General features: G+C 36.7%; 1 protein-coding gene across 1 annotated transcript; it reads left to right on the forward strand.

Annotated features, from left to right (window-relative positions):
* Nucleotides 1-10,970: 10,970 nt before the first annotated feature.
* On the forward strand, nucleotides 10,971-26,570 carry GCLM (glutamate-cysteine ligase modifier subunit). Its single transcript, XM_029230827.1, has 7 exons — nucleotides 10,971-11,521; nucleotides 14,622-14,687; nucleotides 15,990-16,074; nucleotides 19,395-19,454; nucleotides 20,430-20,632; nucleotides 21,708-21,822; nucleotides 25,870-26,570. Exons 1-7 carry the CDS (start codon nucleotides 11,396-11,398, stop codon nucleotides 26,037-26,039), a joined length of 825 nt encoding a protein of 274 aa, XP_029086660.1. The 5' UTR covers nucleotides 10,971-11,395; the 3' UTR covers nucleotides 26,040-26,570.
* The last annotated feature ends 337 nt before the right edge of the window (nucleotides 26,571-26,907 follow it).

Here is a 26,907-nt window from a genome sequence, read left to right on the forward strand (position 1 = left end):
AATGCAAATTTAAAAAAATGTATATCATTTGTGGCCTATCAGATTGGTAATTACAAATTGACAACATCTGGTGTTGGTGATAACGATTAGAAGCAGGCCCTTCAGTACTTTGTTCTTAAGACTGTAAATTGGTATCACGTTTTAGATGGTGATTTGACAACATTTATAATATGTATTCATATGACCTGCAATCTTACTTTTAGCAAACTATTCTACAGACTTACCAGGGTGACAGCCTAACAATGAGTCACAAGAATATTCAATATAAAGTAGTTTGTAATAGCAAAGAACTAGAAATAGTCCTAAGCCCAACAATAGGGATGTTAACAGGACATAGAATTACATGAGAAAAGCAGTATTTGAGACTATTTTTAAATTGGAGATAATAAAAGAAATGCTACTAACCAGTGTTGTCAGGAATTTATATAGTAACTTTTATGTTATGCATTATTTGTTAACATAAAAATATTTACAATATAGTAAATAGAAATAGATTATAAAACATTTCAAACAGTGTGATCATGTTTTGTTTTAAAAATAAATCTATATAAATATGCAAAAAAATCGAGACAGTGATACATCATAGTACAATGTGATTTTTGGATGGTAGGATTATGGATTTTATTCTCTTTTTTCTTTGTGTGTTTTAATCTTTCTATAATAAATAGGTATTAATTTTGTCATAAGATAAATGCAAGTTTAAAAATGTTAATGGTGCTTTGAGATAGTTTTGATAACATGGAGGAATGTTTGCTATGATGTTCAGTTGGAAAATAAAGGAAGATACACAGTTGAGACAGTATGAGTAAGAGTCATGTAAAAAATATGTATTTGAGAAAACAAAGTAGATATGTTTGAGTAGTATAAATGATTTTCCTTCTTTCTACTTTTCTGCATATTACAAATGTTCTGCAATAAAATTACATTCTTTTTATAATGAAAAATATATATTTTTTGATGAAAAAATATTTTTTAAAGAGAAATTCTGGGCAAAATAATTTAGGATTCCTTAACAAATTGAATTGTCTCTGTCAAAGAAAATACATATACAAGACCAATGGTTCTCAAATTGCAGTGACTCTAGAGATCCCTGGAAGACTTGTTTAAAAGGGCAGATTTCCAGTCCCCATCCCCCAAACCAAGGTAATCCGCCTGGCTGTACACAGCTGCCAGTCTTTGATTCCTACTATACAATTGTATCTGACAACCCCAAATAGTATAATATGAATATCTCAACTCAGTCTCTTCTAATATGGACAAATTTCTCATTATATCTCTAAGTATTATAATACAGTTCCTTATTTTATCTCTGAATTTCAACCCTTATGACAATAAGCATTTAAAACTTTGCTTTCCTAGTTGCCAGTCATTCAGAAAAGTTCTTTTTGGCCAATGGGCCAGTTGTTGGGCAACAGCATCGTCCAGTTCAATTCCTTCACTTCACAAATGAGGCTCTGACCCCAGAGAAAGTTCACAGTTTGCTCAAGTCCTCTCCGCTGCTGACAGCCTGAGCCCTGCCCCTGCTCCCCTGCTCCCTGGGGTCCTGATTCCCCAGCAGCCCAGGGTTTTCTCCACCCCCTGCAGTTTCCCAATGGTAATTTGTCATTTCATGGCAAACATGCTCATCTTGGGATGGAGGCATCATCAGGAACAGTTAAGGCAGAATCTAGGTTTCCACATTCCACTGCGCACTGATGCTTAGACTTGCTGCTAACGTCCACCAGTCCCCAAACCAACAGGCCACGATTTAATGAAAGCCCAAAATGGGCTCAATGCTAGTCAGATTTTAAATATAACTTGTACAGAATTAGCAAGTATTAACAAGTTTCAAAGACATTTAAAGGTAATTTCTTTCATCATCTAGTATTTCCTCAGGGATTTTGGATGACTCTTTGAAGAAGGGGGCCAACATACCATAGAGCATATGAAATAATAAATATGAATAACTGAAACTAGAAACCAATAAGTACAGTTTCTTTGCCAGAAACTCTTAGACTCCTTGTCCTAGTAGTCTTGTATTTTCTAAGAAAATCATGCAAAAAAATGTAGTTTATTTCCACGATAGCTAACATTTATTGAGGCTAGACATTATGCTCAGAATTTTATATATATTTCTCTCATTTACATAACAACTGTATGAGTTGGGTGCTAGGATTACCCCCATTTTATAGATGAGAAAACAGAGCCTTCAAGGAAATAAAAGACTTACCCAAACACATGCTTCTGGCAAGTACTGGAGCCAAGGTTTGAACTAAGGTTGTCTGATGCAATGTTCCTGCTCTCCCAACCATTCTAGTACATGCTTCTCCGGCTAGTATCATCTGTCATTCATCTATCTATCAATGAATATAACCCTCAAATATGCACATCAGAATTGAGTTTTTCCCTATTTTTAATCTTTCTAGAACTCTGCTATTATATTTTCATATAATAATTTTAAAATATGTGTATCATACTTATGGGTGTGGTTTTGTGGGTATAATTGCAAACTAAAGTTAGTGCTTTGCTCAAAATTGATTAAAGACCTAAATGTAAGGCCAGAAACTATCAAACTGTTAGAGGAAAACATAGGCAGAACACTCTATGACATAAATCACAGCAAGATCCTCTTTGACCCACCTCCTAGAGAAATGGAAATAAAAACAGAAATAAACAAATGGGACCTAATGAAAGTTAAAAGCTTTTGCACAGCAAAGGAAACCATAAACAAGACCAAAAGACAACCCTCAGAATGGGAGAAAAATTTGCAAATGAAGCAACTGACAAAGGATTCATCTCCAAAATTTACAAGCAGCTCATGCAGCTCAATAACAAAAAAACAAACAACCCAATCCAAAAATGGGCAGAAGACCTAAATAGACATTTCTCCAAAGAAGATATACAGATTGCCAACAAACACATGAAAGAATGCTCAACATCACTAATCATTAGAGAAATGCAAATCAAAACTACAATGAGGTATCACCTCACACCAGTCAGAATGGCCATCATCAAAAAATCTAGAAACAATAAATGCTGGAGAGGGTGTGGAGAAAAGGGAACACTCTAGCACTGCTGGTGGGAATGTGAATTGGTACAGCCACTATGAAGAACAGTATGGAGGTTCCTTAAAAAACTCCAAATAGAACTACCATATGACCCAGCAATTCCACTACTGGGCATATACCCTGAGAAAACCATCATTCAAAAAGAGTCATGTACCAAAATGTTCATTGCAGCTCTATTTACAATAGCCAGGAGATGGAAACAACCTAAGTGTCCATCATCGGATGAATGGATAAAGAAGATGTGGCACATATATACAATGGAATATTACTCCGCCATAAAAAGAAACGAAATCAAGTTATTTGTAGTGAGGTGGATGGACCTAGAGTCTGTCATACAGAGTGAAGTAAGTCAGAAAGAGAAAGACAAATACCGTATGTTAACACATATATATGGAATCTAAGAAAAAAAAAATGTCATGAGGAACTTAGGGGTAAGACGGGAATAAAGACACAGACCTACTAGAGAATGGACTTGAGGATATGGGGAGGGGGAAGGGTAAGCTGTGACAAAGTGAGAGAGTGGCATGGACATATATACACTACCAAACGTATAATAGATAGCTAGTGGGAAGCAGCCGCATAGCACAGGGAGATCAGCTCAGTGCTTTGTGACCGCCTGGAGGGGTGGGATAGGGAGGGTGGGAGGGAGGGAGATGCAAGAGGGAGGAGATATGGGAACATATGTATATGTATAACTGATTCACTTTGATATAAAGCAGAAACTAACACCATTGTAAAGCAATTGTACTCCAATAAAGATGTATGTAAAAAAAAAAAAAATTTTTAAAAAGCCAGGGTTGAGACTCGCACTAATTACAAATAAATAAATAAATAAATAAAGTTAGTGCTTTGCCCAAATGTGTAAACACTTGTAATCAATGTATACTTAAAAATTGTAAAGTGATATTTGTTTGCCAGAGATGAGAAAAAAATTTATATTACATTTTCAACGTAGTAGTACATTTTTTTCGTAGTAGTAACACATTTTAAATTTGATTATAAGAACAGAAATGGTATCAGTCAGGGTTCAATTGCAATAAACAGAAACCACTCTGTTTAAGCAGAAGATATTTAATTCAGGAAGTTAGGTGCTTACAAAATTGAAGGTTGGACAAACAAGCTCTGGACCGGGTCTCTAGGAATGACACAGTGACACTGCTCAGCTGTCTCTCCAGGAGAGCTAGCTGCTCCTGAGCCACAATAAGAAGGATGAGCAATCAGGAGGTTGCCATGGAGTCGTCATCACTGTGATCCAGGGATCAGAAAGTGGCTCTAACTGCCTCCCTGACATCCTGACCCCAGCAAAGCTGGGTATAGGACATCAGACCATGGCTGCAGCAAAATTCAACAGCTGACAATGCAGAAAGATGCCCTCCGTCACACTTCCAACTTTGAAATCCAAAACTAGTACATGGAATTTATGTAATATAATTTGTACCTAGAATAAGAGCTTGCAAGGGAATCTGAGAATTAATTACAGTGTTGCGCTTGCAGTCTATGTCATACAGGAAGGCACCCCAGGAGGAATTTGAGGATTACATGACAATTTAAGATTTTCACCACAAAGCACATTATCAAATAACATAGCACTGAATTCCTTTAGCTGCGAGGCACTGTGGTCTGTGTTCCACTGGCAAACCACCAACTCAGTAATTGGATGGCAGCCTCCAGTGCTTTATGAAGAGGTATGCAATGTTATCTAATATGCTCCATTGGAATTGCTACAGAAACAAGAAGCAAGAGAGAAGAAACTTGGCTTGTGGATTTTTTTAACTGTCTACATCACCTCTTGCTAAAAGCTTGTTTGTCTCAAGAGGTTATATACTGTCAATAGATATGTGAGAGCTGCCTTGAATAAACATGTTCTAAGACCAAAAAAAATAACGAGAATTAGCAACATTCTTGTCTGAGTGTTAACAGAGACTAGAAAATAATTCAGTATAATAACACGGGGAAAATGCTTATGATACAATATTAATTTTAAAAGCATGCAAAATTATATAGAGTATGATCACAATATATCATAAAACAACAAAAATCTTACTAGTAATCAAGGAATAATGAGATACCACTTATTACCCATCAGATTGGCAAATATTGAAAAGACTGATAATATCCAGTGTTGGAAATTATGGGAGGAAATTAGTAGTCTTATGCAATTTACATTTGAGTGTAAATTGGTTCGGTGGTAGCTGTTAAAGTAGAAAATAAGCACACCCTTCAGGACAGCAATACAACTCTTAGTTATCTATGCAAGAAAAATGTTCCCCCATGTATAAAAAGGCAAGTACTAAGGATGCTTATGGCCACCTTGTTTATTCTAGTAAAAACCTGAAAACAACATACCTGGGCATCAATACTGAAAATAAATAAATTATAGTATATTCATTCATATAATAGAATACAAGGTTTTTAAAATATAGATGAAGTAGAAATCTATGTACTGACCTACATACATATATATGTGTATATATAATTATTCAATAAATTATATATGTGTATATATAATTAAATTTAAAATAAATTGCATAAAATAATAGTGTATTCACATTTACGTTAAACACACAAAAAACACATATATAACTAACATTTATTGAACATGTTTCAGGCACTATTCTAGAGCTTTATTGGCTTTGACTTATTTAATTCTCAAAACACCACCATGAGCAATGTACTATAATTGTACCCATTTTACAGATGAAGAAACCAAGATACAGAATGTTAAGTTACTTGGCCAAGGTCAAATAGCTGCTAAGTGGTAGAACTGAGATTCCAACCCAGGCAGTCTGGCTCCAGAGTCCATGCCTTGAAAGAAAGAGATAGGAAAGGAAACCAAACTTAGTTCTGAATGACTCCAAAGACCAGAATTTCATTTAATCCTCATTTTTAGATAACATCATGTCTGGATTTTCCAGAAGATGGTTGGTCATTTTACCAGGGTGGTCTGTGGGTGCTATGCCCTACTCACAGTGAAATACTGGAATTTCAGGAGCCTGCTGCCCATAATTCTTGCCAAGTTGTCTGGTATCAGGAGAATGGGTCCAACCTGCTTTGTGAAGGTGAGCGAGGCCTACCTGAAAACCAGAGAGACTCTCAGGAAAGTGCTGCCTACTGACCTTCTGAAAAATAACTACACAGCCTCATTAAAAATCTGCTCACTCTCCTTGGTAGAAGTAACTTGACCCTAGATCTCCTCTTCCCAGTAATGGAAAAACGTAACAGTTGAAGCTATAATGGTACAACTCAAGTGCACAATGCCTGGGCATAGAAATGAACAGATTATAGGCATTGTTATAAAGACTGTCAATCTCCCATACACTCCATCACAATATCCTTTCATTTTCTTCATAGCCTTAAATATTATTTGAAATCATTTTAAAGTTTTATTTTATACATCTTATGTACTAAAATTAAGGAACATCTCTATCTTGAAGAGCCAGTCCAAATCCCTTAGAAAAGTTCTTAGATGACGCATTAGATATTCAATAAGATTTCCTGAATGATTGAATAAATCAATTTATGCCATTTATTTTCCAGGGATGTTGTGGTCCTGTGCATGATAAGGCCTGTGAATGACTGATTCTACTTCCCTTTTTCTATCAGGCACAACCCATTTGAAATCGCCCACCTGCCTGCTCTCTTAGAAAGGACTGTTTTCCCCTCCTTTGCCTAGACTCCCCAGCAGCGTTATGGGACAGGGGGAAGTGAGGCCAGGGTTGGAGAATGGGAAGGAGGGGATTGCTTTGGGCCCTTTCTTTCCCTTAGGTTCCAGCTGCTACAGTAATAGTTTAGCAGTGGCAGAATGAGGATGATTTATCCGGATGACTGTGACCTCAGAGAATAACTAATATGTGGACACTCATCCCAGCTCTGAAACAAATCATCAGAAATAGCACTCATTCATTCATTTATTCATTCAACAAATATTTATTGAGCACATACCACGTGCCAGGCACTTGATCTGTACTATCAGGAATACTGTCTATATGAACGAATAGATCACTCCTTTGGATACATCCTATAATCCACACACAATCTGATAAGTAATAGATAATTATCATAAAGTGACTGCACACACACCTGAAAACTGGATGTGATAAATGAGGGGCAGAGAGTGTTAGGATTTCATCAGTTTTTCTGTGCTCTTATTGATATGGAAAAATAACATTAAAGGCTAATTGCTACGTTTTGGCTCTCTGACTTTTCTCCATGCCTTATTTTCTACTTTGTTTGCTTTAAGTAAATCTTATCGGTTTTTCTAACCCCACCATGGTAACCTGATTTCTCTCCTTTCCACTAACTAGGGCAAAATGAAGGCACATCTATTCCGTTTCAATGCATCGTCACAGCCTCCATTCACTGTGGGCCAGGTTCTCACTAACCTATGTTTAGGTGACTACCAGAGTCTTCACACTGGTCTCTTGGCATTGAATCACTCCCACTACCATTTTACATACCACTTGTAGACATAATATTTGTGCCCCTTCTTCATAGTAACAACCACAGTAGAATTTTACATCTACTTGTAAGTATATGACTAAAGTCGGCCTCCTCTACTGGACTGTAAATTACGTGGGGACAGGGATAGAGTCACACTTTGCTCACCCTAAATTTGTAGTGCCTAGTCCAGCGCCTGACAAGTATTATAATAGACATGTAAGAAATATCTATTGAGTAAATTAATATTATTTTAAATATAGATTCTTTTTTTCTTATTTATTTCTTGGAGTCAAGACTCTGCTTTACTCAAGGTCAAAGTCTTCTTAAACTAAACCCAAAGGCCCCAGCTTGCTGCTAATGGTCTTCCATTAACCACACTCTCATTCCCTTCACCTTTAAGGGGTACTTCTGCTCAAGGTAAGCACCTCCCTTTCCTATCTTCAAAAAAATGCTGTGGGTGTTTCCACTCCTCTGCACTTGCTCATGTTCTTTCTATTCCAAACCACTGGTCTGTTCTTCCAAATTGTGTGACAAATAGTGACCGTTGTATTATTTCCAAACAATTTGGGTTTCAAAAATATCCTAGAGAAATCCTTTTAAAAACCTTCACCTCCAGAGCGGCCATGAGCCAGTTAGTGACTCCTGGATGTGGTAACACTAATTTTAAAAATTAAAACAAAGTTTGAGAATTTAAATCAATTTTACCTGATTAAGCATAAAATGTACCTACCAGGTGGTCCCATAATAAGGTGAAATAAAATTTACTTTTCAGATTTTGTTTTTTCTTATATAGACTATGAATGAAAATGTGATCACTTCCTACAACAATTTATTTACGAGACCATTTTTTGCTGTCTGTTTTAATCTAAACACAGCTCGTGAGCCTCTGTTGGGCTTCCAACAACACATTATAATTTTTAAAAGTGTTCTGTGATCAAACATGGTGAGGAAACTCTCGCATGTAGTGCAGTTTATTTCAGGCTAAGCGAGGAGAGTGTTTTTTAAAGGAGAGCGTGGACAGTAGTATCAGATCCTGGAAAGGTCAAGGAGAATGAAAAAAGGGCAGCCAATGTTAGTGACTCTTCGTATTTACAGGCATTTGCAGAAGAATTTTTAAGTATCTAAAACCAAAATGCATACTGAACATTTTTTCCTCTTCCATAGACAGGGGGAAAAAAAGACTCATTCAAAATAACTATATAGTAAAATTCTTCTGATTTTGCAGTCCCTGTTTTTGTCACCAAATAAATTTAGACGATTAAGCTTTTTTCTCCCAAAACTATGATGTCATGGCAAGGGTATCATTAAGTATAATATATTGTAAAACAAAGCTGTACAAGCACAAAAAGCATACAAACCATGCACATACACACTCAAGAATTAAAATTACCTCAATAACTACACTTTATGTAACATAAAGTAAATTGTAGTATGGAAAGGTAAGGAGTTTGAAGATGGAGGATCTAGGTTTTGATTGAGTCCCCAACACTCAGTACTGCCTGAGATTTTCAACAAATTACCTATCTGAGTTGCTGTGAAGAGTAAAGGAGTTCACACACGTAAATTTTTTTTTTTTTTTTTTTTTGGCGGTGACCCGCAGCTTTCGGGATCTCAGTTCCTCCACCAGGGATGGAAACTGGGCCCTCCCGCAGTGAAAGCAAGAGTCCTAACCAGTGGACCGCCAGGGAATTCCCCTAAAAATGTAAATTTTAAAAACATGACGTGATGCTGCTGTGAATCACATCATGAATTTGCCAGTGTTGTGAGAACTGGATTGTAAGCTGGAAAGATCAGAGGCGTTAGTTCTAAGGGCTCTCATCTACTGAACATTTACTACGAGCCAAGTACTGTACCAAGGGCTTTCATAAGTTCCCTCATTAGTTCTTCACACCTACCCAATGTAGTAGGTATTGTATTAGGTGGAACCATGGGAACTAGACATTTCTGTAGATCAAAAATAGTCAATTATCAGCAATGTCATGTAGTTTAAACTATCATCTGCTGAGACAGGGCGAAAGTGAAACACAGAGACTAAGGGACTTGTCTAAGTTAAAATAACCAGTACCTGGCAAAGTCTGATTTGCAAGCCATACGGGTTTATGTCAGTGACCAGTGTGCTATATAAATCACCAGCAAGGAGGTAAGTTCAATAGATTAGGGGGTATAACCTCTAAGCTTTATTCAAGTATTATTTGCATGGTACTAGAGAATACGAAAAAAGTCAAGAAATGATGCCACAGGAAATGCAGCCTAAACCAAATGTTTACATTAATTAAAATAGCCCATGTTTGTTCCTGCTTCTGGGATTACCCTTATCTTCAATGAATTCTTACCTTCATTCAGCCTACAAATATTTACTCAAGATCAGGCTCAATTTCTAACCTCTTACACTCCTCCTCTAATTCTTACTAAGTGGAATTCATCTCTTTTAAATAGCATTTTGCTTTTTAGTATATCTGATTACTCTCAACAAAAGCAAAAATTTGTTGAGGAATGCTCAATAAATGTTAATAAATGTTCATACCAAGTCTACTACATATGAAATTTAATAGGAGTAAAGAATCACAACCACCTGTAAGGGAATGGGTTATATCTTCCCTGATCTCACCGGTTTAAGCGTTCTCTTTAATCTGAACTCATCTGGAATCTACCATATTCTTATATTATTACTCATTGTTTCGTACGCTTAGGCCTTGTATCTGTAACTGGAGTTTAAGCTTCTCAAGGGCAGAGATTGTCTTATTCTTTGACTTCACACACTGGCCAGCAAATAGTGTGAATCAATAGACCTTTAATTAACGGACTTGAAGAAAAATGAGCACTTTGGGGGAAAGCCCTTGAGAAAGGAAATGAACCAGCAAGTGGGCAGCAAAGCAAAGTTGAAGGAGAAGGGAGCCCTTGTACATTAAGGCTCGCTTCTGAGAACTGAAACCGGCTGGTATTTCAATGCCTCAGTAACTTCCATTTTTAAAGTTAAATTTCTTTATTTTTGGCTGCGTTGGGTCTTCATTGCTGCGCGCGGGCTTTCTCTAGTTGCGGCGAGCGGGGTCTACTCTTCGTTGCGGAGCACGGGCTCTAGGCGCGCGGGCTTCAGTAGGTGTGCTTCGCAGGCTCTAGAGCACATGCTCAGTGGTTGTGGCACCCCGCTTAGTTGCTCCACGGCATGTGACATCTTCCCTGACCAGGGCTCGAACCTGTTTATTCGTGCATTGGCAAGCGGATTCTTAACCACTGCACCACCAAGGAAGCCCCTAATTTCTGTTTTTAAAGAGATGTCTAGGAGTATAACCAGCGTGACTGCCGGTCGGCTGGGAGGTGAGACCTCGAGCGCAGTCTGAGGTATTAGGTGGAGGTGGCGCGCCGCCCTCTGACCAACAGGGGGAGCCCCGCCAAGCGCCGGGCCCCAGGCAGCCGGCCCCGCCCCGCCCCGCGCGCCCCCAGCTCTCTGCTCTCTGCTCTCTCCGCACTGCGCCAACCCTCCGCCTGGCGCCACGCCGGCCACAGGCCGAGGGCTAATCACCCGCGGGCCGACGCCCCCGCAGCCTGGTCGCTGCGCCCACCCCCCGCCCTGCCGCGGGACTGGTAACTGTTACGAAGCACTTTCTCCGCCGCGATTTCTGCTTAGTCATTGTCTTCCAGGAAACGACTCTTCAGTTGGGAGTCAACTCTCCCGCGGCGGCCGCAGTAGCAGGAGCCGCAGCCACCAGCGCGTCCTTCCCGGGCCGCCGCTCCGCCGCCGCCCTGCCGCCTCCCGGCCTCCCTCGGGCCCGAGCGCAGGCCGGGGTCCCGCCGCGCGGGGCGAGCAGCCTCGCGCTCTGCTCTCCGGCCTCGGGCGCCGCGTCCTACGGGGGGCCTCCTTCCCCGCCTGCTGCCCCGGCGCCGCCGGGCCAGGTCCGTCGGCTGCTGCCATGGGCACCGACAGCCGCGCGGCCGGGGCGCTCCTGGCGCGGGCCAGCACCCTGCACCTGCAGACGGGAAACCTGCTGAACTGGGGCCGCCTGCGGAAGAAGTGCCCGTCCACGCACAGCGAGGAGGTGAGGGTGGCGTGCGTGCCGGCGGAGGCGCAGGGCTCCCGCGGTAGGCCGCGCGGGCCGGACCGGGCGGCTCCGAGAGGCGGGGAGGCGCTGGGAGGTGAGGGCGGGTGGTCGGGCTCCGGGCGCGCAGTAGTCGCGGGAGAGGCGCGCACCTGGGCTCCGCCCGCCGGAGGAGGCTGGGTCGGCTGTCGGCGCGATGTCGCATCCGAACCTACTGTTGGGGGCACAGCGTCTTTAAAATTTCGGCAGGTGCATCTTCACACCCAGTGCCGCCTCTGTCAGTGCTCTTGATTGTAACTTTAGTAGGAATCAGAATCCTTACCATATTGTGTCCAGGATGCAGCTCAGTTTGTCTCTCTTGTTTTTTTTTAAACTACCCTCACTTGTGCTATTTCTCCCAAAGATAAATACTTATATGTTTTATACTACACCTTTAATTTCTCCAGGGCTGATGGTTCAATACAGCATTTTGCACGTAAATAATATTGGGTGAAATTTTCTCTCTCTTATCTCACTCAACACATGCTAAAGTAGTCGTTTTCAGTTTGTCTGCAAACCCAGTAAAAAAAAAATGCATTTTGCCTTGGCAGTCCAATTCATGTTTTACACACACACACACAAACACACGAGTTTCATGAAAAGATTTTAACTCTTACTATATACTGTGTATTCTGATTTTTTCTCTTACTTTAATTTTTAAAAACTTGATTTCTTAATGCAGTAATGAGTCACACTCCACAGTTTAAGAAACATCGTTCAAAAGATGAATTGTGATTTGTGTATATTACTTTGGGTGCTGCGTAAGAGGGACTCAAAACTAAAGAAACTTGAAAACGTTTGAGAAAACTTGAAGATATGATAGCATATGTAGAGAAAACATGACAGCTTGATTAGAATAGAGAGGCATGTTTTGTTTCTATGTAAAGAAGAGCTTTGTAGCAACCAGAGCTCTAAATGGGATACACTACTTGAAACAGTTTAACCTCATTGAATAAAGAAACTGAATAAATCACTCATTATTGAGAAAATTTGCACATTGGGTAGAGAGAGATCATTAAATTTCCTAAAAGGTCTTTTCTAGTCTAATGTTTGGTTGTTGTTTTTTTTTTAAATTATTCTATGATCTCTGCCCAGATTTTGTTTCACTAGAATTTTATGAAATCAAATCTTGTTTTTAAAATGGGCCATTATAGGACTATTTTGACCAGTTATTTGTTGTTAGGGTATTTGATCATGTAGCATTTTTTAAACTCTTATACAACCCCAGATCTAATGATACACTAAATTATCATGACACTCATCTTTCATGATACTCTGTGATGTGTGTATAATAAGAATGAAGAGAGCAGAGAACAAAAAAGTACAAGGTTAATATTCAGTCAATATAGATAACATATAAAAAATTAAAAATCACTAGGTTTGTGATATAGTCAGTGAATTTATCATATTATTGTAACATTGGGCTGTTCCATGATTTGTCCTGACAGAAGGGGGCAAACACTCTGAAAATATACTTATCTTCGTGAATTGAGAATTTCATCAGAAAAGCCTTATGCAAATTAACCATCCTTCCAGAGGAAAATTTCTAAAAATTCTCCCATGATTTGAGCCGTAGCACTCCTGATAGAATTCTTAACTTCTAGTTGGTCCTGGTGCCTTAATTTTTCAAAGAATATTGACTTGTAATTCTGTCTAGAATGATTATCAACTTATTTTTATCTACTGACTTAAATTTGATTACAAATATACCTTTCATAAAGATATAGACCCTGTAAATTGGATTCATGTGGGTTATTGTGGCTAGCACATGAATTGCTGTTGTAGACTATAAATCTTAAATAGGTGACTCTGAGCTCTTAAATTGATAAGCCAGTTGTCCATTGTAATTACCTGTACTGAGATATAAGCAATAAAGTGCTTGTGTCAGTTTTTATCATAAGCAATCATAGGTCAGATAGTGAGTTCAGAAGTTTAATCTCTGTTGTTGGTATTAGGAAAGTGCTTTTGCAATTCAGGGCTGTACTTCTGGTTACTCATTTACTTTTTCATTGATTGTCCACAGAATGCAAAGCACTGTGCCCTTGGTATTTATAAGGCAGTGATTTCAAACTGCTAGTGTTGGCTCATTTGTGTTATCAGTTCAGTGAGTCATGGAGAAGCGTATTTTTTTTCTGACTCATAATAGAAGCCCTCAGAGTATCTGGCATGTAGTAAGCATAAAGATTGCTTTATGAATTTTTGTTGTTATATGTATGTAGGTCCTTACTCACTGTGTTAGTGTATGTCTTATTATTTTGGACCACTATTAAATAAGTTGGAAATACACTGTCATAAGAGATAAAAGATAAGTAGACACTTTAATGAATTAACAAAATACTATAATGTTAGTGTAATAAAATTGTTTGTTTATATAAGAAAACATTGAAGACAGATCGAAGGTCTACCTAACTGTTAGGAAATGACTTAAGGACTGACTTTATGCAAGTTGACTTCTGCAAGATACGGATATAGTGGTTTGTAGACTTTAGAGTACATTTTGATTACTTGGATGCTTGTTAAGATGGAAGTTCTGCTGCCCTTAGAAAGTGATTCAGGAGGTCTAGGATGCAGCTCAGGAATTTGAACGTTTAATAAACACCACAGGTGAGTCTAATGTAGGAATTTCTTTGGCCACACTTAGAGAATCATTTGTTTGCCTTTGAGGAATATAGCATAGTGGTTGGTTAATGTTAATTCTAGTCAGGTTGCCTGGGCTTGAAGTTCCTCCATTTATAAACCTTATTCTTGAAAAATTTTTTTGTTTCTTTATGAATGCTTTTACGTCTCAGAAGTTTACTTAAATTTTCATTGATACAAAAATACCTTTTAAATAATTAGATTACTGCTTTAGGTCAAGAACATTTGAGAATTAAGAGTAGGATAAAAACGGGTCTAAATCAATCTTTGTTAAAGGAAGCAAAAACCTTATAGAATTAAAATTTTTGTATGGTATTTACTATTGATATGTTCCTTTTCCTAAACAGACTAATGCAGTCTTATTGTAGAAATACAGAAAAGTGTAGTGTATGATTAACAGTTTCAAAATGCATTTCTTTTGCAGCTTCGAGATTGTATCCGGAAGACCTTGAATGAGTGGAGTTCCCAAATTAGCACAGATTTGGTCAGGGTGAGTGAACTGTGAATGAAGAAATCATGTAATAAGCAGGAAATTAACTTCCTCAGGTTTGATAGGGAAGTCAAACAGGCAATTAGCATGAAACTTATTGTGGTTGATTTGCTGAGGTGGGAGTCTGACCCAGTAGGCTTAAGCATGAAAGAGAAAATCTGACTCTAGTCAACTCTTCAACTAGACAAGCTACTAAGAGTCCCACCACAGTTTTCTCAAAATGCGTTTTGTTCCAGTTTATATTTGGTCTAGTAGAGGAATGACTATCAAACAATTTGGGTTAGTAGATTGCTTTGATAGACTATAACCCAAAATATAGCCACTAAAAATAAGTTTTTAAGTATCAGTTTCTTACGAAACAGTAAAGAACTGTGTTTCATTGAATGTCAGTATATGGCCATTATCATAAATGTTAATATACAAAACACCTGTCTGTAAACCACTCTTCAGAATCCAACTTAGCCAAAGGCTTGTAACAGATTACATAGACTACTTAAAAAGTATGGAAGAGGACATATGCTGAAAATAAGTGTTTCCTTGAGCATACTGCAAGTTTGTAACTGTGGCTGCTAGGCAGACATTAATTAATGTCTTCTATCTGTCTCTGTTTTTCTGAAGTGACCATTCATCTGTGCATGACTTGTAAATAGTTAATATGTGCCAGGCATTGTAATATGATCAAGAATCATGGGAAAATCCTCACCGTTTACTTTGTTTTAATCTTGTAAATGTGAGTTAGTATGTTTCTGATTTATGTGTACTAATATTTTATCATTTCACTCATTAACTACTCATTTTTATGCATTGGAATGGCCTTTACTTTTTTTCCATTGCATTCAGAAAAAAATATATTTTGGCTTAAAATGTTTGTGATTGATATACAGGAAGTGTTTTAACATGTCAGCATCCAGAAGGAAAATATTATTTACTTTTCATTGGTTTCTTTTCTGAGTAAAAGTGTTTACTGTGTTAGTGGTTCTAACTCCTCACATACTGCCCAATCTGCTTGTTTGTTTATTCGTTTGTTTTTGATCAGACATCCCTCTGAGTATCTCATCAAAATGAGACACTTTTTCCCAGAAAATGGACACACACACACACACACACACACACACACACACAGCACTTTACCTTTATTTCAGGGCTTTGCAAGCGTTATGAAGCCCATCTAGGCCTCAGGTAAAGAACTCTATTGTTTTATGGGTTCTCTGCTTCTAAAGAGTGTTATGGACAATAGAAAATATATAGCTAATCAGAAACACTAATTTTATATTTATTGTAAATATCATGTGTTTATTATAGGAGTTTCCAGATGTCTTGGAATGTACTGTATCTCATGCAGTAGAAAAGATAAATCCCGATGAAAGAGAAGAAATGAAAGTTTCTGGTAAAGTCCAGCCTTTACAGTTCATTTTGTTAGACAGTGGATGATAGTGAGGTTTTGTCAAGCATGGGACTAAACCTTTCCTTACTTCTGGTAATGAGTAACTCAATCACTAAGTGTGGGAAATATAGAGATTTTTTATAACATAATTTTAAAGTCAGCTTTAAAAAGGGAGTTATAGGAGGTCACTATTGGCTACTTCAATGGAGTCAGAATAGAACTTCACCTCTTCATTATGTTCTCATTAATTTATTTGTAGGACATCAGAGCAGTAGGAAGAGTAAGGTGTAGGGAATGGAAAGAATAAAGGGAAGACTTAAGAGCATTGCCCACCTAAAGCCAGCATAAGCCCTCCCTTCCTGGTGTGATACTGCTAAGCAATGGCTGAGGTTGCCTGGGAGCAGAGAAAGAAGTCTTGGCAACAAGTTGCATGAAGAGAAATCAAATACATACTCTACCCATTCAACAAAGGTGAAATGACTCCTACTTTCCAGAGATAATGCTAAGCTCAAGGAATTAAGATGTTCTTGTCCTCAGCCTACAGTCAGCATAACATAGTCATTAAATGCTTGAGCTTAACTAAATTGAAATTCCTGGATGTGCAGATTACTGACTGATATAATCTGGGGCTAACAAATGATTTAACCTCTCTGAGCTCAGTTTCCTCATCTATAAAATGGGGATACACCTGTTTCACAGGCTTCTTTGTAAGCTAGATGAAATAACAAAAGAAGCACTTAGCATGGTGCTTGGCACAAGTAAGTGCCAGGTAGCTATTATTTATTACCATTTGTGGTTGTGTTGTGGTGGTTGTTATTTTATTATTACTCTTATTAGGATGAACATGTAAGATGAGATAGGGCATTGTCTTTTGACTCTAATAATAATAACTACCATTTGTTGAATCTTGCTTTATACCAGGCACTGTACTTGACACTTTATGCTTATATTTCTTCATATAATTTTCAAAACAATTCTGCAGGGTAGGTTTATTATCCCCATTGCACAAGTGACATTAAATAACTTGAAAGTTGGGCTTCCCTGGTGGCGCAGTGGTTGAGAGTCCGCCTGCCGATGCAGGGTACATGGGTTCGTGCCCTGGTCCGGGAACATCCCACATGCCGCAGAGTGGCTGGTCTGTGAGCCATGGCTGCTGGGCCTGCGCGTCTGGAGCCTGTGCTCTGCAACGGGAGAGGCCACAACAGTGGGAGGCCTGCGTACCGCAAAATAAATAAATAAATAAAAAATAACTTGAAAGTTGTTATACAGCAAGTAAGTGGTTGAACCAAGAATCCATCCAGGTATGCCTGACTACAAAACCCATTTCTTTCTGTTAATTTCACATTATTATTTGTGTTGGAAAGGACATCAGAGCAACATTTCTCTGTGGTTGATTGCAGTTCATCATGGTGTAGATCCATCTTGGAGCTCTTACAAGTTGTCCTCAGTTCCTGGAAGGCTTGAGGTTTTTGATAAGTATCAAGAGCTTTCCTCTCTTCACCTACCTAAAAATGCCTCATCTTTCAGAGAGAGGAGACCATTTCAAATGGCACAAATTCATGGCCAGAGGGATAGTGATGGGGAGGGTGTTCACAGAGTATAATTACAGGAGCTAAGGCTGGAGCAAAGTGGTAAAGATTGACTGTCACCTGGTAAGGAAGTTGTGATGGCATTTAAATAGAGAAGTAACATGAGGAAAGCAGTGTTTTAGGAAGGTTATCTAGCAGTAGAAAGGAAATGACAAATGTAAGAAATGTTGTACAAGGAAAATTTGTTGTATATGTTGAATGCCAGGCACTTTACATAAGGGTGTTTCATTAACCCTGTTTTCTCTCCATTCCCCTTTCTGATTTTTCTCTTTGCTTTCCTATTACTCCACCTATTTGTTGAGTAAATTTAGATTTTTGAACAGTGAGTTTACATAAAGTAAATATATACATATAAAGCTGAGTTGAAATCAAGCCAAAGCCTCAATTTCATAAATATGAAAAACTACTCAACTTTCCTGGTAAGCAAAGAAATGCCAGTTAATGTGGTTCTGGGCAGGTATATTTTGTACCTATCAAATTAGCAAATATATATATATTTTTTTTGTTTCGTTTTGTTTAATAGCATCCTATATTGTTAGGAGAGCAACTCATAACTTTTAGTGCTCTGGTAAACTGGTACAAATCTTTTATAAAATAGTAGGTAAATAAAATAGAACACGACTCACAAAAAACAGATCATATTCTTTGACTCATAGTCACATTTCTGACGGTTTGTCCTTGGGAAATGCTTCAGGCATAAAGTTGAAAAAAAAGTTAACATAGATGTTTATTTCAGTAACAAAAAACTGGAACTAATCTAAAAGTCCAAAAAGTAGGAAATCATTCAGTAAATTATACCCTATCAAAATTACAGAATAATGTTCACCATTAAAAATGAGTATGTAAAATTATTCATTAAAAATACAAAGTACAGGGAATTCCCTGGCGACTCTGCTTTTACTGCTGAGGGTCCAATCCCTGGTTGGCAAACTAAGATCCGACAAGCCATGTGGCCAAAAAAAAAAGGAAAAAAAAGAAAAATCCAGAGTACATAAAAATCTAAACAGTAATTGCTTTTGGTGATGAGACTATTGGTAGAGTTTTTTTTGTTTGTTTGGTTGGTTTTTTTTTTTCCCCCCTACTCCTATAGGTTTTCCTCATTTCTAGAGTGAATACATTACTGTTATGATTTTTTAAAAAATTAAGATAATACTGCATAGAGATGTAAAAATATTTGTTACATAAGGGTAAACCAAGTATGTGGAAGTAGAAAATATATACTCTGCTTTATATGACCAAGAACTTGAAGGTAATGTCGTCTAAAAATGAAAATGATTGTATTCAATATTAGGAGGGTAGGATTGTGGAGTGTTTGTTTGTTTTTGGTTTTTGGGGTGTTTTTTCAATTTTCTTCTCATTATAAGTAATTCTGATTTAGGCTTTATATAGACTTTAGTTTATTGGAGAAAATAATATGCTCCATTAATGTTTAATTCATAAAAATATACATTTTTAATAAGTTTCTATATCTGCCCTGCCTTCTAATAAAGGGGAAATTAATATTTGCTTTTTTGTTTTGACAATCAGATTATTGTTGGCAACTAGCATATAATTTTAAAATTACAGTGGAAATATACTTTTAGGTCTTAAAATGAAAACTATAAAACAATGCAACTAGGAAAGGAAAAAATTCATTCAGGATTATCTGTCATCTTAGTATTTTAGCAGTATTACTACTATGTAGTAGAATGTTACTCAAATATAGTAATCTGTTTTGTTTTCTTTGTCACCCAGCAAAACTGTTCATTGTAGGATCAAACTCTTCATCATCAACTAGAAATGCAGTTGACATGGGTAAGCAAAATTTCAACTTTATTTTCATGTGGACTTTAAATTAGTGTAGGTGTATTAGTTATATCTTGTGTTCAGGTCCAGGTAAAAAAGAAAATGAGCTCATTGCAATTTTATCTTTTAAAGTTCTAGCCTAATTTGTTAAGGCTTCTGTAGAATCACATCAACTTATGTAAGGTCATATTTTGATATATAAAAGGAATGTAAAAGATGTAACATAATTAAATGTTAACTATATGTTTAGAGATAGAAATTCTCCTTAATCATATTCTTAGCTCTTTTAGTACTACAGGTGAAATATCAAAAGAATAACCACAACAGAAACAAGCATTTTTATCTATTTTCAGCACTTGGTTAGGTTACTATGGCATTATAGTTATTCAGTGTTTTTTATTTTAAAATATTCTTCCAGTATTTATATACATTGAACAGTTAACTAAATAGCTCTTTAATATAACCATGGAGCGAACAATAATCATTAAAAATAAACTCTTAAAATTATTTTTATAAAAATTAAGAGATTATCTACATCTATAAGCATAGATTAATATATAGGTTAAGACCATAAATTCAGTCTTTCACTCAGAGTCTCAAGCTTATTCTTTGCTCTGACTACCAGTTATAGACTATTAGGTCAGAAGCTACCAAAAAGTCCTGGGGCCTAGGAAACAAGGAGGCCTGTTCCTCAGAAAGAGGAACCTGTAGTAGTTGTGAGTTTCCCCAGGAATGAGGCAGGTCAAAGAAACCCACATATCTGCCACATAGACCAAGTAGATGAATGGGCACTTTATACTTTTTTAAAAGATGGAAATGTTCTAAATGACAGGTAAATTATGAAACCTAATGAAATAATCTGTTATGTAGAATACTAGTGAACTATATGGACAGAATTCAGTGGGGTACTTAAAGGACATTAGAAGCAACTTGTTTTTATTATGTAACAAACATTTATCCTCTTTGTGTTTTCCTTCACATCAGCCTGTTCAGTCCTTGGAGTTGCACAGCTGGATTCTGTGATCATTGCTTCACCTCCTATTGAAGATGGAGTTAATCTTTCCTTGGAGCATTTGCAGCCTTACTGGGAAGAATTACAAAACTTAGTCCACAGCAAAAAGATCGTTGCTATAGGTACCTCTGATCTGGACAAAACCCAGTTGGAACAGCTGTATCAGTGGGCACAGGTAAAAGACGTCTAGATCACGAGCACTCCAGGAGGAGCCTGTCTTTTACAGTCTTTGCTGCATCCCATTAAACATCATGCACATAGTGGACACCACTGTGGGGTGACTGTTCCAAGTATGGGAGTTTTGAAGCAGGCTTTGACAATAACACTAGAAAGTGTGTGTTGAAGCATTCATAGCCAAATGAATTAAGGCTCTTTCCTTCAGTTTTAATTATGTGATAAAAATATTGTGTTTTCCTTTAGGTTTTATTAGTCCATGGTTCTTATTTCCTAAGTGAGAGAATATCATATATAACAAATATTTTGCTCTGTTATTTAAAGATATATAAGACCTTCTGTTCACAGAACTTGATGTGGAGATGGAGTCATAAATCAATCACTGCCACTCTCTAGCTTAATAACCTATAAAATGATTAGGGAACTTGCTTACAAGTAGTTTACTCTCTGTATTTTTCTTTATTCCTTTGCATTTATAATCCCCAGCCTTTTCATTTTCTTATGGGCAGGAAGACCCTAGAGAAAAGTTGCCCTTTGTCCCTTTGGCTTGGTGATAGCCAGAATGTGGCTAAGATCCTGTTGGAGAGACTTAGATGATCTGAAATGTATCTATAAATTAACTAGAGCATCTATTAGAAATTACCTGATTCTTCTCTTTTTCAAATGTCTGACTAATAACCATATTGTATACTTCAACATTAAACATACTTATCATTTGTATTTGATCCTCTATCTTTAAGACATATTTCCTTTGTAGGTGGAACCATACCACTTAGAATCGTGTTAGTTTCCAAGGCAGAGGTATTAGATGGCAGGTTCGAGCATGAGACTTTTTTAATAGTGTAGTAATATATTGGCCTTTTCCCCCTTGTAGAGCTATTTTTCCTTCCTCTGTTACCACTGAGTCAGAACAGCATACATTAATAAATATATACATGTAAAAGTATTTTATAAACTTTAAGTACTGTAGAATGTGATATTTCATGTGTTCTAAAATTGAATCCTTTTATTGCTTTCTACTTTTTGTAGTACTTAATTTAGTGGAGATGTCATTTTTTTTTTTTCTCCACTTCTAGGTAAAACCAAATAGTAACCAAGTTAATCTTGCCTCCTGCTGTGTGATGCCACCCGATTTGACTGCATTTGCTAAACAATTTGACATACAGCTCTTGACTCATAATGATCCAAAAGGTAAGACTGAGATTTTCATTTATAGAGATTGATCATGAGCTTTTATCTTATAAGAAGCTACTTGTTAAAATTTAATTTTTAATTGTGTACAGTGATAAAGGTACAATGCTGTCACCTAGAGCTATTCTTAATAGTTAGTTCAAAACATATATGCCTTTATTTTAGTTTCAGAAAGCATTAATTTTGTCTTTGTACCAATGGGAAAAGAAGTGAAGGGGTCATTTCCTGAACATCCAGTCTGCTGAGGTTTATAAATATTAAGCTACACAGAAAAGATCTTGTAAGATATTCTAAATAGTGTCACATATAATATTGTCTAGTATAGCAAAGACTGCACCAAAGGGCCACTTAATTAAAAAGGATAAATATCTGGAAAAAGAAGCAGATAAAATTCAGTTTGAAACTTAAGCATCTTAGGATAGGTATTTGATTAGATATTTTATTAATCATTAATATCAAGACATATGCTTGATGTTAGTCAGAAACATTTGATTAATGAGAATGGCTTGTCTGCCTTTTGTAGAATAATTTTTATCAACATTTTACAAGATAACTTGGAAAGCTGGGAAGATAATATTTTACACTTTATTAGCAGTCTGCTCCATTTTTGTTTTTTCACAGTTTCTTAGGGAGCAAAGGTAAATATATTAAGCATATTTTACTTACTAAATATACAGGCTCTATGAAACAGTATTTTTGGTATAGTTAAGTGAGAGATATCTTGTGAAAGTTTTAAATTTCCATGACATTTTTGTAGAAGTTCTAGTTTAATAAAAATTGGAGGCAATTATATTTTATAGGTGATTCCTGGAGAAAAACATTCCGTTTTTACTTTCATTTCTAAAAAGATGGCATTATATAGGTGGTTTGATTCAATTTATATTTAGGATGCTTATGGATAACCTCTTAAGACTTTATACCTTATTAGCAGTCTGCCTCAGCCTCTTTTTTTTTTTTTTACTGTTTTGTAGGAAGTGGAGGAGTTTTGATATTCTTTCTCAAATGCTAGGCATCATGGTAAATGTCTCAGAGAGATTATCTGTAATCCTTACAGCAACTGAAACTAGACACTTTATGGATGCAGAAATAGAGCCTTAGAGTTTAAGAAACTACCCAAGGTCACCCAGCTGGCTTAGGGCAAAGTTTGAACTTAGATCTAGGTCCTGGCTGAATTTGGAGCCTTTTCCCCACCATACTGTACTGTCTCTCTGACTTGAAACATTAGTATTGTAGTATTTCAGACTGAAACTGTACTTTCTTATCAGTTTCCATTTAAATCGTACCAGAATAGGACATAGGGACTTTTCCCCTCCAGCAGAGCTTTCCCACGTGAGTAATTAGATTCACTTTTTTTAAAAAGGTCATTTTAGTGAAAATCAAAGAATTGCTGTGCTGATTTGTTCTAAAATATAAACCATTGAAATTTTAACTTTCTATACGTTGGCAAATAATATATTATTTTTCTGTTTACTCATGGGGACTCTTCCAACTGTAATTGTTACCAACACCTGATGGGTGGTCCTGTACCCCCTTCCACCTCCACCTGAAAAACACTCTATCGTTTTTCCAGTAGGAAAGGAAATAGGAAAAGACTAAGGTGTCTAGTATTTTATTTCCACGTTATCTAAATGTGGGCATGTGGATTATGTGCTAATACATCATTGTTATGGAAAAATATATTGCACATGTATATGAAAAGAGAGATTTAATCCTTTGGGGGGAAGAATGTTTTTGTTTTACTGGTGTAATTTGACATTTGGCTGTCTTTTTAATTTTAATTCTAAACCCTTTAATTAGAATTTATAGTTGGATCCTGCATATACTATAGATGGATCTTCAGACAATTTGATCTGTAATGAAGCAATTCTCTTAAAAGTTTTGTCATGTTTACTGATTCTAAAGAGTTAACATAGTTGAATTAAAAGTATGTAGCTAATGAATAGCATAGTTCTCTGACCTTGTGTCAGATTTATTTTTTAAGCGATCAAGTTGTAAAACATTTAACTCTGCTTGTCATCTAAAATAGAATCTTGTTTATAAGTCACCTAAAGGCCTTCCTCTGTTCTAAAATTACCCTTTTTCTTCAGAAAGGTTTATTTTCCATTATTCCTTGTCCTAGAAGTTGTGGTAATAGTTTAACTACGGTCAGGGTAAAATTGTGAAGTAGGTGATTCTGACTTTGGAACTTTCCCATTTTTATTTGCCTTCCTCCTCTCACCATTCCCATTAAATCTAATCTATATTATGCCGCATTCCCTCAGGGTTAGACAATCTGGTAAACAAATCCACGTTAATGTTACTTTTCCAAGAGCTGTTTGCATTTCATTTATTAAAACTACCATTTACTAGCTATGTGACCTTGGGCAAGTTATCTAATCTCTCTGTGTCAGTTTCCCCCTGTGAAGGGAAATAATATTACCTATCTCTTGGGTTAACATGTGGATTAAAAGAGTTAATAAAGTACTCTGAAAAGTGACTGGCACATGACAATAGCTAATATTTACTGAGAGTTTACTATTGATGTTATTCAAATATCATGGCAGTTCATTTTAGGGCATGTTCTTTGGCATTCCCAAATCATATTGTATAGATGGTCACCTAATCCTTTATATATAGGGTTGGTTCAGACCCCAGTGGAATCTTTCCATATTGACTGATTCATTCAAAAGACATTTGAGCACCTACTATGTGCCGGGCATTGTTCTAAGTACTAGAAATACAGCACCAAGTCAAAAATCTCAACCCTCATGGAAATTATATTCTGATGGGATGAGACACAAATTAAGATAAATGTTGAATGTGATAAATGGTGGTGTGTGCTATGGGGAAAAGTTGGCTGAGGGAGGAAAGAGTGCCCAGGTTAGGGGTTGTTGTTTTATATAGGATGGTTGGGGAGGCCTCTCTGCTAGGGTACATTAATCAGAGACCTGCAAGAAGGGAGAGAGCCTTGTGGGTGTCTGGAAGAAGAGTGCTCAGGGAAGAGGGAGCGGCTGATTCAAAGGCTCCAAGGTGGGAATATGTTTGAGGATTTCAGGATACAGCTGTGAGGCCAGTGTGGCTGGAGAAGAGGAAGTGAGGAGGGGAGTGGCAGATCAGAACAATGGTAGAGGGTTTAGGCATAAATGTGGAATTAGAAAATAATAATTTCATCAAGGAGATGCTGATTAAAAGATAACCACTGGGAAAGATGTTTTAAATGATTGCTGGTGCTAGTGAGGATATGGTAAGATTGGCATTCCAATATTATCTATTAAGTGTAAAGTACAGTCTTTCTGGAAAGCAGCTGGCAATATACTATGTATCAAGCCTTCAGAAAATGTACTTTGACCTTGTCGTTCCATAGCCAGGCATGCATTTTAAGGATGTTCATTAAGTATTATTTTTATTAGCAAAATATTAGGAAAAAACTAATTTTTTGACCAACAAGAAAGTGTATAAATTATATCTATAAAATGTAGTATTGGGAGAATTATTAAAAATGCTTTCACAGAATATTTAATTACATGCTTTCGCAGAATATTTAATTACATGGGAAAATATTCATAATATAAGTGAAAAAAATAAGCAAATTAAGCTATAACTACAGTATGATTTCTAGTTTTTAAGATATGGCTAGATACATACATATATACATAAATATATACAGAAAAATAGTTGGATGGAAATACATGGCAATGGAAATGGTCCATCTTTGGTTGATAGGATTATGGGTAACTTTTTTTCCTTCCTTGTACTTTCCTGTATTGTCCCTGGCTGTACATTAGAATCACCTAGAGATCTTCAAAAAATACAAATATCCAGGCTCCACTCACCAGAAATTATGAATTAAACTGGCTGGGTTACAAGTGTAGATACTTTCTAAAGAACTGTCTGGGTCTTTCTGGTATTCTGGTTCAGATTCATAGCACACATTAAGGATAAGTATAATTTATATTCAGTTTTGAGGTGTTTCTTTTGTTGTATTTAAATGCTTACCTACATAGTAAAGTGCTTTTGTTTTCAAGTTTTAACAGTTTGGGTTTTTATTTGTTGTTTGTTTGTTTTAAGAACTGCTTTCTGAAGCAAGTTTCCAAGAAGCACTTCAGGAAAGCATCCCTGACATTCAAGCACATGAGTGGGTGCCACTGTGGCTACTGCGATATTCAGTCATTGTTAAAAGTAGAGGAATTATCAAATCAAAAGGCTACATCTTACAAGCTAAAAGAAAGGGTTTTTAACTACGATTTAGGATCATAACCTACTGACCTGTATTTTCCTTGAATATAAGATAAAATTGAGATGTGTAAAAATCTAATTACTGCCTGTAAATGTGTCATTGAGGCAGATATTCTTTATATTTGACAATATGTTATCTGTCAAGTTTGAATACTTCTCTTGCTTCCATATCAGTTCAGTCACATGAACCACTATATTGTTTTCATTAAACTATTGTTTTCTAATTGAAATTGTCTATAATGAAGATACTTGCAATATATTTTTCCTTTATTTTTATGACAGTAGAAATCAAGAAAATTTGTTGTTAGATATATTTTGGCCTAGGCATCAGGGTAATATATATACATATTTTTTATTTCTAAAAAATTCATTAATTGCTTCTTACTCTACAGTATAACTAAGCAATTTAATTACAGTTGTTAAAACAAATACTGGAAGATATTTTTCCTGTCATTGATAAGATGATTATATCTCAGAGTAACTGGAATAGCTGGGATCTACTAGTAGTGTAAATAAAAGTCCTTTCTTCAATATGTGAATGGAAGCTTAAATTTTTTTATTTGTCCTTGCTTGCAGTTTACCTGTAATGATTTAACCTGTATTCTTGTGCCATATTTGCTCTTGCTGTTATTACAAAGACAAACCAAAGTAAATATGTAAAGGAGACTAGGAGCTTTGAAATTATTGTTTGGGGGTTTTATAAAAGCAACTATTGTTACCTCCAGATTCTTTTTAATTCTCGATCTGTCCTTAATATTTTGCTACTCATTCAAAAATATTCAATAAGTACTGAGCACTTACCATGTGCTGGGCACTGTGGGTTCTGGAGAGAGGAGGGAGCACAGGGATTAAGAATCAGTTGAGTAAAAT

This window comes from Monodon monoceros, unplaced genomic scaffold (assembly GCF_005190385.1).
Source record: "Monodon monoceros isolate NGI ecotype Baffin Bay Population unplaced genomic scaffold, NGI_Narwhal_1 Super_Scaffold_18, whole genome shotgun sequence".
In the NCBI taxonomy this organism is placed as follows: Eukaryota; Metazoa; Chordata; class Mammalia; order Artiodactyla; family Monodontidae; genus Monodon; species Monodon monoceros.

Bases quoted from the DNA above. Each gene is read 5' to 3' on its own strand.
- GCLM (XM_029230827.1), top strand. From the start codon at position 11,396: ATGGGCACCGACAGCCGCGCGGCCGGGGCGCTCCTGGCGCGGGCCAGC. The intron at 19,455-20,429 runs GTAAGCAAAATT...CCTTCACATCAG, and splicing joins TAGAAATGCAGTTGACATGG to CCTGTTCAGTCCTTGGAGTT. The intron at 21,823-25,869 runs GTAAGACTGAGA...GTTTGTTTTAAG, and splicing joins GACTCATAATGATCCAAAAG to AACTGCTTTCTGAAGCAAGT.